Source organism: Gopherus flavomarginatus, chromosome 20 (assembly GCF_025201925.1).
Source record: "Gopherus flavomarginatus isolate rGopFla2 chromosome 20, rGopFla2.mat.asm, whole genome shotgun sequence".
Classification (NCBI taxonomy): Eukaryota; Metazoa; Chordata; order Testudines; family Testudinidae; genus Gopherus; species Gopherus flavomarginatus.
In genome coordinates this window covers 4,696,032-4,716,167 of record NC_066636.1, presented here as the reverse complement: position 1 = coordinate 4,716,167, position 20,136 = coordinate 4,696,032, and the positions used below count along the sequence as shown (strand labels likewise).

At 52.9% G+C, this 20,136-nt stretch overlaps 2 protein-coding genes and 2 non-coding genes across 15 annotated transcripts in view; 2 read left to right on the top strand and 2 right to left on the bottom strand.

Moving 5' to 3' along the window:
- LOC127038424 (uncharacterized) overlaps positions 1-9,822 on the top strand; it is a 49,964-nt gene extending 40,142 nt beyond the window's left edge. Inside the window, exon 2 of the mRNA XM_050931024.1 lies at positions 9,496-9,822. Coding sequence (XP_050786981.1) covers positions 9,496-9,600 — 105 coding nt within the window. The 3' untranslated portion in view covers positions 9,601-9,822. The remainder of the gene's footprint in view (positions 1-9,495) is intronic.
- The window catches only part of LOC127038425 (uncharacterized), a 72,028-nt gene that overhangs the window by 46,563 nt on the left and 5,329 nt on the right, over positions 1-20,136 (bottom strand). For 2 of the 12 annotated variants that reach the window (XR_007770631.1, XM_050931027.1), the window contains exon 2: positions 4,009-4,051. The exons of 6 other annotated variants lie outside the window; for them this stretch is intronic. Coding sequence is in view for 3 of the 6 variants with exons in the window: in XM_050931027.1 (XP_050786984.1) it covers positions 4,009-4,051 (43 nt within the window). In the remaining 3 variants the exon portion in view is untranslated. Of the gene's footprint in view, positions 1-3,815; positions 4,052-4,380; positions 4,408-12,808; positions 13,210-20,136 lie in introns of those variants that run through there. 4 more of the 12 variants (XM_050931026.1, XM_050931025.1, XR_007770635.1 and 1 more) reach the window with 3 other exon arrangements.
- On the top strand, positions 14,594-14,780 carry LOC127038492 (U2 spliceosomal RNA). The gene has a single exon (XR_007770672.1). It is a non-coding gene; the product is annotated as a U2 spliceosomal RNA (small nuclear RNA).
- Positions 15,868-16,059, bottom strand: LOC127038478 (U2 spliceosomal RNA). The gene has a single exon (XR_007770661.1). It is a non-coding gene; the product is annotated as a U2 spliceosomal RNA (small nuclear RNA).

The window sequence follows — 20,136 nt, the reverse complement described above, 5'->3', positions numbered from 1 at the left end:
GGTCTTGTGAGGTATGCCAAAGAGTGGGAAAGCCTCAAGACCAGGTCAAGGCCCCTCTCCAGCCACTCCCCATAATTGAGGTCCCATTTCAGCGAGTAGCTGTGGATATTCTGGGCCCTTTCCCAAAAAAGACGCCCAGAGGAAAGCAGTACGTACTGACTTTAGTGGACTTTGCTACCCGATGGCCAGAAGCAGTCGCTCTAGGCAACACCAGGGCTAACACTGTGTGCCTGGCCCTAACAGACATCTTTGCCAGGGTAGGTTGGCCCTCTGACATCCTTACAGATTCAGGGTCTAATTTCCTGGCAGGGACCATGGAAAAACTGTGGGAAACTCATGGGGTGAATCACTTGGTTGCCACCCCATACCACCATCAAACCAATGGCCTGGTTGAAAGGTTCAATGGAACTTTGGGGGCCATGATACGAAAATTCATCAACGAATTCTCCAATACTTGGGACCTAGTGTTGCAGCAGTTGCTGTTTGCCTACAGGGCTGTACCACATCCCAGTTTAGGGTTTTCACTGTTTGAACTTGTGTATGGTCACGAGGTTAAGGGGCCATTACAGTTGGTGAAGCAGCAATGGGAGGGGTTTACGCCTTCTCCAGGAACTAACATTCTGGACTTTGTAAGCAACCTACAAAGCACCCTCCGACACTCTTTAGCCCTTGCTAGAGAGAACCTAAAGGATGCTCAAGAAGAGCAAAAGGCCTGGTATGACAGACATGCCAGAGATCGGTCCTTCAAGGTAGGAGACCAGGTTATGGTCTTGAAGGCGCAACAGGCCCATAAGATGGAAGCATCATGGGAAGGGCCATTCACGGTCCAAGAGCGCCTGGGAGCTGTAAACTACCTCATAGCATTTCCCAATTCCTCACTAAGGCCTAAAGTGTACCATGTTAATTCTCTCAAGCCTTTCTATTCCAGAGACTTACAGGTTTGTCAGTTTACAGTCCAGGGAGATGATGCTGAGTGGCCTGACGGTGTCTACTACGACGGGAAAAAAGACGGTGGCGTGGAAGAGGTGAACCTCTCAACCACCCTGGAACGTCTGCAGCGGCAACAAATCAAGGAGCTGTGCACTAGCTTCGCCCCATTGCTCTCAGCCACCCCAGGATGGACTGAACGGGCATACCACTCCATTGATACAGGTAATGCTCACCCAATCAGAACCCCACCCTACCGGGTGTCTCCTCATGCCCAAGCTGCTATAGAACGGGAGATCCAGAACATGCTACAGATGGGTGTAATCCGCCCATCTACCAGTGCATGGGCATCTCCAGTGGTTCTGGTACCCAAACCAGATGGGGAAATACGCTTTTGCGTGGACTACCGTAAGCTAAATGCTGTAACTCGTCCGGACAACTATCCAATGCCACGCACTGATGAGCTATTGGAAAAGTTGGGACGTGCCCAGTTCATCTCTACAATAGACTTAACCAAGGGGTACTGGCAAGTACCGCTAGATGAACCTGCCAAGGAGAGGTCAGCATTCGTCACCCATGCGGGGGTGTATGAATTCAATGTCCTTCCTTTCGGCCTTCGAAATGCACCCGCCACCTTCCAGAGGCTGGTAGATGGTCTACTAGCTGGACTGGGAGAATTTGCAGTTGCCTACCTCGATGATGTGGCCATTTTTTTCGGACTCCTGGCCCGAACACCTACTACACCTGGAAAAGGTCTTTGAGCGCATCAGGCAGGCAGGACTAACTGTTAAGGCCAAAAAGTGTCAAATAGGCCAAAACAGAGTGACTTACCTGGGGCACCAGGTGGGTCGAGGAACCATAAACCCCCTACAGGCCAAGGTGGATGCTATCCAAAAGTGGCCTGTCCCACGGTCCAAGAAGCAGGTCCAATCCTTCTTAGGCTTGGCCGGATACTACAGGCGATTTGTACCACACTACAGCCAAATCGCTGCCCCATTGACCGACCTGACCAAAAAGACCCAGCCAAATGCAGTTAAGTGGACTGATGAGTGTCAAAAGGCCTTTACCCAACTTAAGGCAACGCTCATGTCTGACCCTGTGCTCAGGGCCCCGGATTTTGACAAGCCATTCCTAGTAACCACAGATGCATCTGAGCGTGGTATAGGAGCGGTGCTCATGCAGGAAGCAACAGATCACAACTTCCATCCTGTCGTGTTTCTCAGCAAGAAACTGTCTGAGAGGAAAAGTCACTGGTCAGTCAGTGAAAAGGAATGCTATGCCATTGTGTACGCCCTGGAAAAGCTATGCCCATATGTTTGGGGATGGTGGTTCCAACTACAAACTGACCATGCTGCACTAAAGTGGCTTCATACTGCCAAGGGGAACAACAAGAAACTTCTTCGTTGGAGTTTAGCTCTCCAAGATTTTGATTTTGAAATTCAGCACATCACAGGAGCTTCTAACAAAGTAGCTGATGCACTCTCCCGTGAGAGTTTCCCAGAATTCAGTAGTTAAAAAGTGTTCTTAAAATGTAGAAGTCTGTTAGTTATATACTTAGGAGTATATGTACAGGTGTATGTGTTGTATTAATCTGTTTATTTTCAAGTTCTAGAAGGAAATCGCCGCCAGTGAGCTTCCCCACTGTCTGCAATTTGGGGGGCGTGTCATAAACAGATAGCTAAGGGTTAATGTCTCTTTCACCTGAAGCACCTGACCAGAGGACCAATCAGGAAACCGGATTTTTTCAACTTTGGGTGGAGGGATTTGAGTGTCTGAGTCTTTTGTCGTCTGCCTGCTTTCTCTGAGCTTTGGAGAAGTAGTTCTACTTTCTAATCTTCTGTTTCTAAGTGTAAGGACAAAGAGATCAGATAGTAAGTTCTATGGTTTCTTTTCTTTGGTATTTGCATGAATATAAGTGCTGGAGTGCTTTGATTTGTATTCTTTTTGAATAAGGCTGTTTATTCAATATTCTTTTAAGCAATTGACCCTGTATTGTATCATCTTAATACAGAGAGACATTTGGATGTATTTTTCTTTCTTTTTATATAAAGCTTTCTTTTAAGACCTGTTGGAGTTTTTCTTTACTTCAGGGAAATTGAGTCTGTACTCACCAGGGAATTGGAGGGAGGAAGAAGTCAAGGGGAGATCTGTGTGTTGGATTGCTAGCCTGATTTTGCATTCCCTCTGGGGGAATAGGAAAGTACTTTTTGTTTTCAGGATTGGGAACAGAGAGGGGGAGTCTCTCTGTGTAGTTTCACAGAGCTTGTGTCTGTGTATCTCTCCAGGAGCACCTGGAGGGGGGAAGGGAAAAAGGATTATTTCCCTTTGTTGTGAGACTCAAGGGATTTGGGTCTTGGGGTCCCCAGGGAAGGTTTTTCAGAGGGACCAGAGTGCCCCAAAACACTCTAATTTTTTGGGTGGTGGCAGCAGGTACCAGGTCCAAGCAGGTAACTAAGCTTGGAGGTTTTCATGCTAACCCCCATATTTTGGACGCTAAGGTCCAAATGTGGGACTAAGGTTATTACAAGAGCGAGATAAAGAACGGATGTTTCTTGAATGCCAGCAATCACCGGGACCATACGTAGCTATGCTTTGTCATGCAATGATACCCGATTACTTGCTACATGCATGGCGTGGTAAAATGTCCTACCACGGTGGACGGAACAAGGCTGCCTTGCCCAGAAACCTTCTGCAAAGGTTTTTGGAGTACCTCCAGGAGCGCTTCACAGAGATGTCGCTGGAGGATTTCCGCTCCATCCCCAGACATGTTAACAAACTTTCCAGTAACTTTACTGCCCGCGAATGCATCCCAAGCCCTCATGGCAAATCAATCATTAAAAAATCGCTTGCTTTTAAACCATGTTTTATATTTACAAAGGTACACTCACCAGAGGTCGCTTCCATGGCTTCACTGTCTGGGCTAGTGGCTTGGGAGGGCTGGGAGGGCAATTCCGTCTGGGTCACAAAAAGCTCCTGGCTGTTGGGGAGAATGGAGTGCTGTGTGCTCTCTGCAAGCTCTTCCTCCTCCTCATCTTCTCCCTCCACTGAATCCTCATCCATGGTTGAGATTATAACCCCCACCTCGGAATCCACGGACAAGGGGGGGTAGTGGTGGCACAGCCCCCTAAAATTGCATGCAGCTCAGCGTAGAAGCGGCATGTTTTTGGCCCTGACCCTGATCTTCCGTTTGCTGCTTTGGTTTTCTGGTAGGCTTGTCTGAGCTCCTTCACTTTCACTCTGCACTGCACTGAGTCCCTGCTGTGGCCTCTCTCCACCACGGTCTTGGAAATTTTTCCAAAAGTTTTTTCATTTCGTCTTTTGGACGGAGTTCTGTTAGCACTGAATCCTCTCCCCATATAGCGATCAGATCCAGTACCTCCCGTGCGGTCCATGCTGGAGCTCTTTTTCTATTCTCAGGAGACTGCAGTTACCTGTGCTGATGAGCTCTGCATGGTCACCTGTGCTGATCAGAGCTCCACACTGGCCAAAGAGGAAATGCAATTCAAAAGTTCGCGGGGCTTTTCCTGTATACCTGGCCAGTGCATTAGAGTTCAGATTCCTGTCCAGAGCGGCCAGTGGTGCACTGTGGGATACCGCCCGGAGGCCAATAACTTCGATTTGTGGCCACACTAACCCTAAATCGATATGTTAATATCGATTTTAGCGTTACTCCTCTCGTTGGGGAGGAGTACAGAAATCGATTTAAAGAGCCCTTTAAATCTATATAAAGTGCATTGTAGTGTGGACGGGTACAGTGTTAAATCGATTTAACACTGTTAAAATCAATTTAACTGTGTAGTGTGGACCAGGCCTGTATGTTATGTGCTGTCCAATACCAAGCTACTAGCATCCCCCTATACTCTGTATGCTACCCCCAATGATCAATAACTGACTTTTCAAACTCTCTGTAGCATTTATTTTTAAATAGTTTCTAATAAACTTTTAAATCTGTTCTTATCAGTTTAATTTTTTCAAATGGACGTTTACAAACCATTGTCCGGCAGATGGAATCTCCTGCAGTTATCTTTGAAAAAATTGATGCTGCCCTACAGATCTATGCTTCTGCTGAAGCTGATTTGCATAAAGATGCTGCTGATTTGCATATGCACCACACTGCTGAAAGCTTGAAAGACATTTCTCTTTCTTCTTCTTTTTCAGCTACTTCTTCACTGACTGCTCCTGTTCCTGTGTGTTCCGCTTTCCAGAAAACCCAACCGAAGCCTGGCCCAAAGACCCAGACCACCAACAAGGGTGAAAACATTGGGAGCTGGCAGAAAAAAACCTCAGCAGGCACCTCTACAGGAAGATTGAGCAGCAGAAGGCCAGCTCTTTGGGACCTCACATCCAGGAGCAAGAACATCTCGACAGCTCCTCAGGAGGAGGACCCCAGAAGATCCCCACCTGCTTCTGTTGTACAGACAAAACTACACAGGATCTTTTCAGGGGGCAAGACAAAGATACCACATTTATTATGATAACAATTTCATTTATGACTAATAACTAATATCTTAATTCTTATACACACACATTATACCTAATACCTATACACACACACACATTCACACACACACATTCACACACACACACACACATCCATCAGATGTTCTGCAGCTGCTGCATAGTTACCAGTCCTGAAGATAGCTTAAGTTCATAGCTTGATTTTGTAGCTTGGGTTCGTAGCTTCTGGCGGCTAACTGGCCAGGAAAGCCGGGCACAAGGACAAGCTGGATCTCTGTTGGGCAGGCACCGATGTCCTTCCATGTTGGCAGCAGAATGTTATACAGAGTCTCTCATCTCACCCTTCTTTTTTATAGGCTTTTAGTTTGGATTCAAAGTCTATAGGTCTTGCTGTGTCACGCTGCCTCTGGGTTTGGATTGATCACCCATCAATTGCAGGCGTGACTTTCAGCCTTGAACCTGGCTTCGATCTTCCTTCTGTTGTTCTGTTGTCCTTTTCTTTTTAGGGTGGATGCTTCTTACTTTGTTTAGGGCTGTTGTCTAGATCTTCAGCCGTTGGTATTTGAACTTTATCTCATCAGGACAGGCTGAGGCTGGAGGTTGATTCCGTCATCCATACATACCTCCTTCACACATCTAAACTAAACTAATAAGATTACAGCAGGGTTTGCAAAAAGGAAGGTTGGAGGAAGCTTTTACAAAATGGAGTGAGTGTTTTAAAATGGGGTTTGAATTACAATATGGAACAGAAGTTACAGTGTAGGCAAGTGTACTGTGGATGGTGAACAGAAGTTACATTAATAAATTAAAAACAATTTCATTTATCAGTTCTACACTTCCCAGGTCCAGGATGCTAAACACTGCCCTGCTGCTACCGAGACGGACGACACTGGAGGATCCCCCCTGAGGAACCAGGACCAGGATGATGATGGACACCTTGCAGAGAAGGATGCCACCGGAAGAGCCCCCCCGAGGATCCTGGACCAGGATACTGATGGGCACCCTGCCGAGAAGGACATCGCTGGAGGAGCCCCACCAACGACTGAAGACCGGGATGCTGATGGCCGCCTTGCCAGGAAGGATGCTGCCAGAGGAGCCCCCTCACCAGCTGAGGACCAGGATGCTGATCACAGCTGCACCGGGAAAGATGCCACTGGAGGAGCCCCCCAGATGACCAAAGACCGGGATGCTGATCACTGCCCCGCCAGGAGAGATGCCGCCAGAGGAGCCCCTGCAACAACCGAGGACTGGGATGCCGATCATCGCCCCGCCGGAGGAGCTCCCCCGACGACCGAGGATCGGGATGCTGATCACCGTCCTGCTGAGAAGGACAACGCCAGAGGAGCCCCCCGACAACTGAGGCCCGGGATGCTGACTGCTGCCCCTCCAGAAGGGATGACACTGGAGGAGACCCCTGTGACGGTGCTGCCCATGGGAGCCAGCTGAGGTCACTCAATCAGGGTGAACTGCAAACAAAACGGGGCAGACAAACCCCAAACGCTGGTGGTTATTCCAATACTTAGATTTACCAAGCCAGCACAAAACAGCTTCTATAGTACCTCACTGGTTACTTAGAAGTTTAAACCACGCAGTTCCCTTACAGTGCCCAGCCTCAGGCCTCCATCCAGACACACCTGTCAGATATGATGATCATGCCTGAAAATCTTACTTCATCATATAAAAGAAAAGGTTCTTCCAATCCCAAAGGATCAGCCACATACCCAGGTTCAATTATAACTTAGATCTTACCCAAAATAAACGCTATAGCCAATTCTTATTAACTAAGCTAAAATTTATTAGAAAAGAAAAGAGAGAGTGTGTTGGTTAAAAGATTAATATACATATGGACTTGAATTCAATTCTTGAGGTTCAGATACATAGTAGAGGTGAGCTTGTAGTTGCCAAAAGTCCTTTTAGAAACAGTCCATAGGTTATAGTCCAATTTCCATACTCAGGGTGGCTCCAGTCAATGACTGGGGATCTCAATCCTTATGGCTTAAGGTTTCCCCCTCTGGAAACCCAAAGCAGATCTGAGATGAAGAAGGATCATGTCTCAGGCTTCTTATACATTTCTAGCAGCCTTTCGGCCTGAGAAAACAATAGGCTTAACTTCTTCTCCCAAACATCCTGGCAATTAGCACAGAGTAATTTATCCATTAAACAGTTCAGATACAGGTTACCACAACCTTCAAAGAGACACATAGACAATAATACTATTTCACTCGAGTATCATCATAAATGCTAATATTCCTTTTTTGATCTTTGAATTAAAACTATAGCAATAGACAAGACTTGTTTGCTGACATCCCAAGACCTGAGCAAACATCTGCCCTTCTACCTCCAACAATGCAGACTTGCATTTCAAAGCTCTGTTCATTTACATATCTTCCCTAACCAGTCCTTAAGGTTCACCCATGGGTCATGTCAGTCGGTGAGGTGAGTTAATCAACTCTTTCTGGCCCTGTCACCTTTCAGTGAGATATTATATTATACTCATAACATCACACACCCCCAACAAGCGAGGACAGGGATGCCGATCACCGCCCCGCTGGGAGGGACTCCGCCGGAGGAGTCCACCTGACGATCGAGGACCGGGATGCTGATCGCTGCCCCGCTGGGAAGGACGCCGCCAGAGGAGCACCCCAGATGACCGAGAACCAAGAGGCTGATCACCACCCCTCCGGGAAGGATTCTGTCAGAGGAGCCCCCCAGACGACCCAGAACCAGGATGCTGAGCACCACTCCACCGGGAAGGATGCCGCCCGAGGAGCCCCCCAGAGGACTGAGGGCCGGGATGCTGAGCGCTGCCCTGCCGGGAAGGATGCCACTGGAGGAGCCCCCCAGATGACCCGGGACCGGGATGCCAAGCGCTGCCCTGCTGTTCCAGAGAGGGATGCCCCAGACTCTCCTCCCCAACCCGAGACTCTGAAACTTCTTATCACCCGCCTGTCCGGACGAGGGCCGCTCGAAGGGGAATGGACTCCAGAGCCCTGGATCTCAATGCCGCACGCTGACCTCCGAGGCATAGAGACATCGTGGCCAGTGAGACCAGCACACCCCCAGGACAGACTTCACCTCCTCAAGCTTCTCCACCAGACCCAGAGGAATCACTTGGTGAGTCTGCAGGCACAACAGGGGTCCACCCTATGGAGGGTGAGGCAGGGGACGATGACCACATTTACCTACAGTACCCACTCCCTACAGGCCTCCTCCTCTGCCCCTTCTGCCTCCCCGTCCACGGAGTCCAGACCCTCGGGGCCCTCAGCAAACACATTCGCAAGACCTACAACAAACGGATTGCTTTCTGGTGTAGCCGCTGGAATTCCCCCTTTCGAGACCCAAAAGAAATGCAAGTCCTATCATGCCACATGCAAGGGACCCCTCGCGATCACAAAGGTGAACCCTGGTGAGGTCCTGCAGGCTCCAACCATGACCCCCAACAATGGTCCGGCTTCAGCACCCCAACTACCAACCCCACAGTCACAGCAGATAAGGGGGGACCAACTGCTAATCGAGGAAAGCATAACCCCCGCCTCGAGGACCGATGATGCCACCAAAAGGACCAGCCCCATCTCTAGAATCCCCATGCTGGACCCTGCTGTGAAGGGGATCACTGCCACCTCCCAGGTCAACAACCTCACCAGACGCCTCAGCACCCAGGGCCCCACCGTCGGGACGGCACCTACCGCAGTGGGAAACGTCACCCAAGCCCCTGCCAGCAGGAGACCTGTCACATTGTCCCAGGTCACCGGGAAACTCTCTGAGCCGAGACGTCTCAGTGCCTCCTCGATGCCCAACCAGCATGACCCCACCCCAAGAAGAATCGGTGCCCCATCGCGCATGGCCGATCAAGACCCTGCCCCCGGAGGCACCAACGCCGGCCCTCGGTGCACCCTGCAAGCACCAACCACAAGGGGAACCAACGCGACTCCTCAGCCCACACCGCGAACACCACCCGTCGGGGTGAACAGGGACCGCCCCCCAGACTTCCCCGCACACTTCTACCATCAGAGGAGCCAACACCACGATCAGACCACAGCACCAGATCCCCATTATCAGACGGACAGGCATGGCCCCAAAAGACACCAGGCCGATCCCCGCCGCCAGAAGGTCATGCGCTCCTACAGCAACCCCCCAAACGACAGCTGCACGCGGAAGACCGGGCGTCACCCCCGCATCCACCAACCCGAACCAGGTCTCACCAACAACCAGTAATGATGCTACCCCACCGGTGACTATGCTTCGGGAACCAACCGGAAGGTCCCCTGAGCCGCAAGTGAGGCAACCCGTTGATCAAGCAGCGAACTCACTACCCACGCAGACCGAGGAACCCGAGGACCGGCAGCCGACGGTCCGGCAAGCCATGCCCTGGCAGGCTGCCTGGATGAGAAGCTGCAAGCAGCAGCCTCCTTTGAGGAATTCGACCCGCTCATCGACAGACTCACCCGCGAGTCCTGGTACCGCAGATCGAGACGGAGGGCAACACCATCCGGCCTGCCTTCAGACGGCCCGTCCCGAATCGCGACACCACCACCACAGGAGCTGGGAGAAGGAACAGCGGCCGCCGCTACGACCCTACAGCAGCCTCAAGGATCCAGAAGTTGTACAGAACAAACCTCCTCAAGGCCGTAAGAGAGGTCCTCGATGGTCCCTCATCCTACTGCACGATCCCGCCCAAGCACCTCTACACCTACTTCCTCGGAGTGTTCGGCGGCGTGCCCAGGAACGACACGCAGCGCCTGGAGTGCCTCTGCCCCCTGCCTCGCGTTACCAACTCAGACGACCTAGAGGCCGACATCACGCCTAAAAAGGTGACGGCCAGGCTCTCCAGAACCAAAAACACCACGCCCGGAAAGGACGGCATCCCCTACAGCCTCCTCAAGAAGCGAGACCTCGGCTGCCTCGTGCTCTCCGTCATCTTTAACTTGTGCTGGCGCTTTGGCCGGTCTCCCACCTCCTGGAAGAAGGCCATGACTGTACTGATCCACAAGAAGGGCGAGCGAGACGACCCCAGCAACTGGAGACCCATCTCCCTCTGCTCTACGATGTACAAGTTGTACGCCAGCTGCCTGGCAGCCAGGATCATGGAGTGGGCAATGACCGAGGGAGTCATCAGCCCGGCCCAGAAGGGCTTCATACCGTCGGAAGGGTGCTACGAGCACATCTTCCTGCTCCAGACCGTCCTCCAGATGACCAGGAGGGCATCGAAGCAGTGCACGATAGCGTGGCTCGACCTGGCCAGCGCCTTCGGGTCCATCCCCCACCATCACATTTTCAGCATGCTACGGGAGTTCGGGATGCCGGAGACCTTCCTTCGTCTAATCCGGGAACTCTACGAGGACTGCAGCACCACCATCCGTTCGGTGGAAGAGGAGACTGCCGAGATTCCGATCTGCAGCGGCGTGAAGCAGGGCTGCCCCCTCAGCCCAATCGTCTTCAACCTCGCCATGGAGCCGCTCCTGCGGGCGATCTCCGACGGCGCTGACGGCTTCGACCTGCACGGCGAAAGGGTGAGCATCTTGGCCTATGCGGATGACCTGGTCCTACTCGCGGATGACCCCAAAAGGCTCCAGGGCATGCTCACCACCGTCGGGAGAGTCGCGGACTGGACGGGACTCCGCTTTAACGTCAAGAAGTGTGTGTCCCTCCACATTGATGGGAGTAGGACGGACTCGGTGCTGATGACGGAATTACTTTTCCAGGGCAAATCTGTCATTCTCCTGGCAGAGGGGCAGGCCACCTTGGCACCTCGGCACGCCGACGGGTTTCCGCGTCCAGCAGACCCCGAGGACACCATCCAGGAGATCATGCAGGATGCTGCCAAGATCGACGCATCCCTGCTGGTGCTGTGGCAAAAAATCAACGCCCTCAACACTTTCCTGATCCCCCGCATCGCCTTCGTCCTGAGAGGATCCGCCGTGGCAAAGGCAGACAACACCATCCAGCAACTGGTTAAGAAGTGGATGTCCCTACCCCAGAGAGCCAGCAACGAGCTCGTCTACATCGCTCACAGGCACGGTGGCGCCAATGTCCCTCGCATGGGAGACCTCTGCGACATCACGGTCGTCACGCATGCCTTCCGCCTCCTGACGTGCCCGGACACCATGATAAAGAACGTGGCAACGACCGCCCTGCGCGCCACCACCGCGAAGCAAATAGGCAGAGCTCCTTCCGACCAAGACGTAGCCACCTTCCTGAGCGGCTCCCTGGACGGCGAATTCGCCTGGGACAGTGGCGACATGGCCTCGCTGTGGACCCGCGCCCGCAACACCACGCGCCGACTGGGAAAGCGACTGGGCTGCCGCTGGGTGTGGAGCGAGGAACGGCGGGAGCTGGGAGTCCTGGTACCGCAGATCGAGACGGAGGGTAACACCACCGTCAGCCCCGGAGCCAGAGGCACGCTGGAGAAGACCCTGAAGGCTGCCGTCCACGCGCTCTATGTGGACACCCTGAGGAAAAAACCGGACCAGGGCAAGGCCTTTGAGGTCACCAGCAAGTGGGACTCCAGCAACCACTTCCTCCCTGCGGGCAGCTTCACCCGATTCGCCGACTGGCGCTTCATACACCGCACCCGACTGAACTGCGTCCCGCTCAATGGAGCCATCCACAACAGGAACCCGGACAAGCGCTGCAGGAAGTGTGGGTACGCCATGGAGACCCTGCCCCACGTCATGTGCAGCCGCAGGCCCCATGCCAGAGCTTGGCAGCTGCGCCACAACGCCATCCAGGACTGCCTAGTGAAGGCCATGGCCCCGCACCTGGGAGAGATCGCTGTCAACCGCACCATCCCCGACACCGACAGCCCACTGCGCACAGACATCGTCGTCACGGACGAGATGGAAAAAGATCATCCTCGTCGACGTGATGATCCCGTTTGAGAACAGGACCCCGGCCTTCCGTGAAGCCCGAGCCCGCAAACTTGAATAATACGCTCCCTTGGCAGACACCCTGCGGACAAAGGGCTACGAGGTCTACACCGATGCTCTGATCGTTGGGGCCCTGGGTGCCTGGGACCCCTGTAATGAACACGTATTTCGCACCTGTGGGGGGAGCCGTCGCTACACGCGGCTCATGAGACGCCTAATGGTCTCGGACACTATTCGATGGTCTAGAGACATTTACACAGAGTTGTCATAAACAGATAGCTAAGAGTTAATGTTCTTTTACCTGGAAAGGAGTAATCTGAAACACCTGACCAGAGGACCAATCAGGAAACAAGACTTTTTCAAATCTGGGTGGAAGGAAGTTTGTGTGTGAGTCCTTTGTTCTTGGTCTTCTGCCTGTACTCTCACGGCTATGAGAGGATTTTTCTGCCTCCTGCTTTTCTAATGTTCTGTTTCCCAGTTGTAAGTACAGAAAGGATAGTGGTTTATATGTTGTTTTTTTTTTGTATTTACATATGTGTAGTTGCTGGAGTGTTTTGAATTGTGTTCTTTTTGAATAAGGCTGTTTATTCATATTTCTTTTAAGCAACTGACCCTGTATTTGTCACCTTAATACAGAGAGACCATTTTTATGTATTTTTCTTTCTTTTTACATAAAGCTTTCTTTTTAAGACCTGTTGGAGTTTTTTCTTTAGTGGGGAACTCCAGGGAATTGAGTCTGTGCTCACCAGGGAATTGGTGGGAGGAAGAAGTCAGGGGGAAATCTGTGTGTGTTAGATTACTAGCCTGACTTTGCATTCCCTCTGGGTGAGGGGGGAAGAGAGATTAGCTCTCGGTACTTCTGTTTTCCAGGACTGGAAATAGGGAGGGTGGAATCCCTCTGTTTAGATTCACGGAGCTTGCTTCTGTATATCTCTCCAGGAACCCAGGGAGGGAACACCTGGAGGGGAGAAGGGAAATGGTTTATTCCCCTTTGTTGTGAGACTCAAGGAATTTGGGTCTTGGGGTCCCCAGGGAAGGTTGTTGGGGGGACCAGAGTGCCCCAAAACACTCTAATTTTTTGGGTGGTGGCAGCTTTACCAGGTCCCAGCTGGTAACTAAGCTTGGAGGTTTTCATGCTAACACCCATATTTTGGACGCTAAGGTCCAAATCTGGGAATTATGTTATGACAAGAGTACATTGTAGTAAGTGAAGGCCCTGATAAAGGCCCAGTATGAGGCCTGAGGCATGAACTAAAGTAATGGTCAAGACTTTGCTAATATAAAGCAAAGTGAAGCTGTGAGCCAGAGGCAGGCCCTGCTCACAGAAGCTGGCAAGGAAAGGGCTGATGCTGCAAGATGATACGTACCTAAAAGGTACTGAACACCAGAGATCAGAACATTCACATACTGGCCCATTCCACACAGATAACAAGGAACAGACTGACCCATCCCAATGACAGGGGCAAAAGGGTAATATGATGGATAGAGTTGTTTTGTTCAAACCAACATGTACAAGGTGAGAGGCGGCACCTTACTACGTAGAGGGGTTGCACCTCAATACGTCAGGAGTGATGTGTAACTTGTTTGTGCCTGTATATAAGAATGCCTCCCTGGGGCGGTGTCTTTGTCCGGCCGAGGGGGCAGTGGAAAGTCCCGCCACTGACTGAGCCAAGTCCATTGACCGTGGGTACATATTCGTAGTATGCCCTGAATTAGGCTAAGAAACCTACAGGGAACAATTATTGTATCCAATACGGCAATAAACCTGGCCGATGTGCCTTCGTACCTTACTAGACTCTGTGGTCATTGGAGGTTCTCTTCGGGTCTGCTGTGTCAGCTATCTGCACAGAGCTGGGGCAGCACACAGAGGGAACACACGCACGCAGCCGAGTGATACCAACAAGGTGAGAGCAGAGCACCACACTGGTAGCATCTGACAACACATCTGACGACACACATCACCGGCCACTGCCAATACCAAGAGTGATCCGGCGTGACTTTGTGAACCCACGAGGGGGAGGAAACTTGAGGACCTCCCCTGCTGGACTTTATCCCCTGAGCCCTTAACCCACCGAACCGAACTCCACCAAGTGTGGGTCATCCTATCCCCATTACCCAGCCTGCTTATCTTTACCCATGACTCTCTGTAACTTGTATGTATGAGTGATGTACCCCCACTGCTTCCTGACTGTATCGTGATCTCACCCACCGTACACCCCGCATTGGGGACATGGCAGACTGTATATGTTATATGCTGTCCAATACCAAACTACTAGCATCCCCCTATACTCTGTATGCTACCCCTAATGATCAATAACTGACTTTTCAAACTCTCTGTATCGTTTATTTTTCAATATTTTCTAATAAACTTTTAAATCTGTTCTTATCAGTTTAATCTCTGATATGTTCTCGATATGAGAACTCTCTATTAAACGGGTTTTTGGAACAGGGGGTTGGACTAGGAGCTTGCTCTGTCCACTCCGCGCATCCGCCTGGTATTGCAGTACTTCTGGGCAGGGTGCACCTCCCCCAGGGAGAACGTGCTGGTTCAAAAAAAAGAACAAACCTCTCTGTACTGTGTAGAGCTCTGGTTTGTATCTTTCTGTTTGCTTTCTTAGATGAGGATTTTCTAGTTTCCCTGGCCCCCAAGACTACTGAGGTCTAGTCTTCTCCCCAGTCTTTTCCTATAACTAATACTCAGGAAGCTAGAAAATCCTCTTTTAAGTAATATTGTATGAAGAGGAATTATCCTTGTCCACCTAAATATTCATGCCAGCGTGCATTTCTCTTCAAGACGAGACTTGTTTAGTTAGATAAGATTGTATTTATTCATTCTTAATTTACCTCCATTTGCAGGCGCGTGCATGTACATTTTAGCTTAAAAGCAGCATCCTACATAAACATCATTGAGGCATGCCAATTACACAAATACTGCATTTGAAACTGCCTGCTTGCTTTAGGGAGATAACATTTCTTACCCCGAGTAGAGAGACAAATCTAAGTGCAAAGGATTGTTGCTTGGGACGCACTGATTCAGAATTATAATGGTTCCCATAATGGAAGCGGCACACCTTTTTAACAGGGTCACCACAGAACCCCATTTCTTAGTGCTCAAGTCAGCATGGAACCCCATTTCTTAGTGTGCGACAGTCCTTTGCTGGCAACATTTGCAGCGCTGACTCACCGTCCTCTTCTAAGGGCTTGACCTTATTTTATTGAAGTCAGAGGAAGCTTTACTACTGGTTTTGCTTGGATCTGGACTAGTTCTATACTGGAGCTCTGGGAAGAGACCCGTGTCCTCTATGTGATCTCATCTTGCTCCCTGCGTGATACCAGCGATGTGTTCACAAAAGGAAAGAAGAAAAGGAACAATTATCTCCTGTGAGAACACAGCTGAGAGACAGTAACCCCAGAACCCCTCAGTTCTATAACACAAGCATGAAAACCACCTTTTAAGAACTATATAAAACAACAGTGGAGTAGAAAAAGGAAAAAGCAGCTGTTAAAGCGAGTAACCAAGACCTAGAAAGGGAAAGCAAACAGAAAAACACAACTCAGAACTCTACATAGTACAAAGAGGCTTGTTCTTTTTTTTGTAACCAGCACATTCTCCCTGGGGAGCTGCACCCTGCCCGGAAGTACTGCAATACCAGGCGGATGCGTGGAGTGGACAGAGCAAGCTCCTAGTCCCACCCCCCTGTTCCAAAAATCGGTTTAACAGACAGTTCTCAGATCGAGAACGTATCAGAGATCAAACTGATAAGAACAGATTTTAATGTTTATTAGTGAATATTTGAAAATAAACGATACAGAGAGTTTAAAGCATCAGTTATTGTTTCATCGGGGATAGCATACAGACTACGGGGGGGGGGGGTTCAGTATTTTGGTATTGGGCAGCATATACCATATACAGTCTGTCATGTCCCCAATGTGGGGTGAACTTTGGGTGAGATCAAGATACAGTCGAGAGGCAGTGAGGGTACTTATCGCTCATACAAACAGGTTACAGATAGTCGTGGGAATAAAGGAGCGAGCTGGGTGATGAGGATAGGGCGACCCTCACATAGTGGAGTTTGGTTTGGTGGGTTCAGGGCTCAGGGGGATAGAGTCCCAACGGGGGTGTGTGAAGATCTCCTCCCCCCTTCGGGTGCACGGAGTCACGCCCGCTTACTCCTGAGTATTGGCGGTGACCGGTGACCGTTGCTCCGTGTAGATGTCTCTGGACCATCTGATAGTGTCCGAGACCATCAGGCGTCTCATGAGCTGCGGCCATAGCGACGGCCTACCCCGCAAGCCCGAAGCACGCGTTCATTACAAGGGTCCCAGGCGCCCAGGGCCCCAACGATCAGGGCGTCGGTATAGACCTCGTAGCCCTTTGACCTCAGAGTGTCCGCCCAAGGGGGTGTATTTTTCGAGCTTTCGGGCTCGGGCCTCGCGGAAGGCCAGGGTCCTGTTCTCGAAAGGAACCGTCCACGTCAACGAGGATGATCTTTTTTCGAGCCTCGTCCGTGACGACGATGTCCGGGCGCAGTGGGCTGTCGGTGCCAGGGATGGTGCGGTTGGTGGCTTTTTCTCCCAGGTGCGGAGCGATGGCCTTTACCAGACGGTCCTGGATGGCATTGTGACGCAGCTGCCAGGCTCTGGCGTGGGGCTTGCAGCTGCACAGGACGTGGGGCAGGGTCTCCATGGCGTACCCACACTTCCTGCAGCGCTTGTCTCGGTTCCCGTGGCGGACGGCTCCGTTGAGCGGGACGCAGTTTAGTCGGGCGCGGTGTATGAAGCGCCAGTCAGCGAAGCGGGTGAAGCTGCCTGAGTGGAGGAAGTGGTTGCTGGAGTCCCACTTGCTGGTGACCTCGAAAACCTTGCCCTGGTCTGGTTTTTTCTTCAGCGTGCCCAAGTAGAGCGCGCTACGGCGGCCTTCAGCGACCTCTCCCCAGTGTGCTCTGGCTCCAGGGCTGATGACGGTGTTGTTGTCCTCCGTCTCGGTCCGCGGTATCAGGATTCCCAGCTCCCGCCGGTCCTCGCTCCATACCCAGCAGCAGCCTAGTCGTTTCCCCAGTCGGCGCGTGGCAATGCGGGCACGGGCCACAGTGAGGCTATGTCGCCTCTGTCTCGGGCGAAGTCACCGTCCATGGAGCCGCTCAGGAAGTTGGCTATATCTTGGCCAGAGGCAGCTCTGTGATTCGCTTTGCTGTGGCGGAGCGCAGGGCGGTCGTCGCAACGTTCTTTACCACGGCGTCCGGGACGTCAGGAGGCGAAAGGCATGTGTGACGACCGCGATATCGCAGAGGTCTCCCATGCGGGGGACATTGGCGCCACCGTGCCGGTGAGCAATATAGACCAGCTCGTTGCGTTGCTTGCTCTCTGGGCAGGGACCAGCCACTTCTTCACCAGTTGCCGGATGACGTTGTCCGCCTTGTTGAGGGGCACCTTTGCTACGGCGGATCCTCTCAGGACGAAGGCGATGGGGGGATCAGGAACGTGTTGAGGGCGTCGATTTTCTGCCACGGAGCCAGCAGGGAACGTCGATCCTGGCGGCGTCCTGCAGGATTTCCTGGATGGTGTCCTCGGGGGTCTGCCGGACACGGAAGCCCGTCGGCGTGCCGAGGTGTTGGTACGCCTGCCCCTCGCCAGGGGGACGACGGATTCACCTGGATGAGGAAGTCCGTAGCCTGCACTGAGTTCTTCTTGCTGCAGTTGACGTGGAGGGACGCGCACTTTTTGGCGTTAAAGCGGAGTCCCGTCCATTCTGCGACTCTCCCGATGGTGTTGAGCATGCCCTGGAGCCTCTCGGGGTCGTCCGCGATCAGGACTAGGTCATCTGCGTAGGCCAACACGTTCACTCTCTCGCCGTGCAGGTCAAAGCCGTCGGCGCCATCGGAGATTGCCCGCAGGAGTGGCTCCATGGCGAGGTTGAAGATGATCGGGCTGAGGGGGCAGCCCTGCTTCACGCCGCTGCGGATCGGGATCTCGGCTGTTTCGCCTTCTACCGAACGGATGGTGGTGCTGCAAGCCCTTGTAGAGTTCCCGGATCAGGCGGAGAAAGGTCTCGGCATCCCGAACTCCCGTAGGGTGCTGAAGATGTGATGGTGGGGGATGGACCCGAAGGCGTTGGCCAGATCCAGCCACGCTATTGCGCACTGGTTGTGGGCCCTCCTGGTCGTCTGGAGGACGGTCTGGAGACGGAAGTTGTGCTCGTAGCACCCCTCAGATGGCATGAAGCCCTTCTGGGCCGGGCTGATGCTCCCCCGGTCGTCGCCCACTCCGTGATTCTGGCTGCCAGGCAGCTGGCATATAGCTTGTACATTGTGGAGCAGAGGGAGATGGGTCTCCAGTTGCTGGGGTCGTCTCGCTCACCCTTCTTGTAGATCAGGACCGTCATGGCCTTTTTCCAGGAGGTGGGTGGCCGGCCAAAGCACCGCATAGGTTAAAGATGCCGGAGAGGACATGGCAGCCGGGGTCCCGCTTTTTGAGGAGGCTGTAGGGGATGCCGTCTTTTCGGGGTGCAGTGTTTTTGGTCCTGGAGAGCCTGGCCATTACCTCTTTGGGCGTGAAATCAGCCTCTAGGCCATCTGCGTGGTGTGAGCGGGGCAGCGGGTGAAGGCACTCTGGCGCCTGCACGTCGTTCCTGGGCTTGTCAGCGAATACTTCCAGGAAGTAGCGGTATAGGCGCTCGGGCGGGATCGTGCAGTAGGATGAGGGACCGTCGAGGACCTTTCTCATGGCCTTGAGGCGGTTGGTTCTGTATAGCTTCTGGATCTGGGAGGCTGCTGCCGGGTCGTAGCGGCGGCTGGAGTTTCCGTCCAGCTCCTCGGGTGGTGGCGTCGCGGTTTGGAGTGGGCCTTCTGGAGGTAGGCCGTGCGGGCATCCTGGTTTGGCGTCCTCTTTGAGACGATCTCTGTGGAGAGTTCGCAGGTGAGCTCATTGATGAGCTGGTCGAATTCTTCAAAGGAAGCTGTCGCTCGGAGCTTCTCGATCCAGGCAGCCTGCCAGGGCGTGGCTGGCTTAATCGTCGGCTGCCGGTCCTCTGGTTCCTCGGTCCGCGCGCGGTAGTGGGTTTGCGGTTTGGCCGGCGGGTCGTCTCCCTTGCGGCTCGGGGGATCTTTCGGTTGGTCCCCGAGGCACAGGCGTCGGTGGAGTAGTGGCATTGGGTTGGTAGAGCCCGGCTTGGTTCGGCGGGTTGCAGCGTCAGTGTCCGGGCTTTCGCGTGTGTCATCGCCCGGGGGGGGTCGCTGTGGGAGTGGGTGGTCTTCTATGGCAGAGAGTGGGCTGGTGCCTGTAGGGGCCGCGTCGGACTCTCTGACGGTGGGGGTCTGGGGCTGTGGTCTGGTCGTAGCGGTGGGGCCTCCGATGTTAACAGTGCGTGGGGGCGGTCTGGGGGGTGGCCCCTGTCCCCCGGCCAGGTGGAGTTCGCAAGGTGGGCTGAGGAGTTGCGTTGGCGCCCCTTGTGGCTGGAGCTCGGAGGGCGGGCGGTAGCCAGTATTGGTGATATAGGGGTGGGGTTTCGGATGGCCACGGCGTGGTGGAGCAAGGCCCTGCTTGGGGCAGGTTCGTGTAGGTTGGAGGGGGCACTGGTGCCTCAGTTCGGAGATCTTCCGGGCGACCTGGGAGGTAGTGACAGGACCCCTGTTGGTATGGGGCTCGGTCAACGCCTCCCGTTGCACAGCATTTGTTGTTCCGGCGGCAAGGGGTTCTGGTTCCGCCGGCTCTGGGGCTTGGGTGTGGGCGTCGGGCAGCGGTCAGCACAGTCGCTCTGCTTCTTTTCGGCACAGGAAGCAGCAGGCTGGGGCACAGGATGGCTGAACGGACCGGGGTTCGTCTTTTTGTGGCTTTCGTACAGATGGGCCTGGTGCGCTTGCATTTCCTCTGACACTCGAAGGGCAGG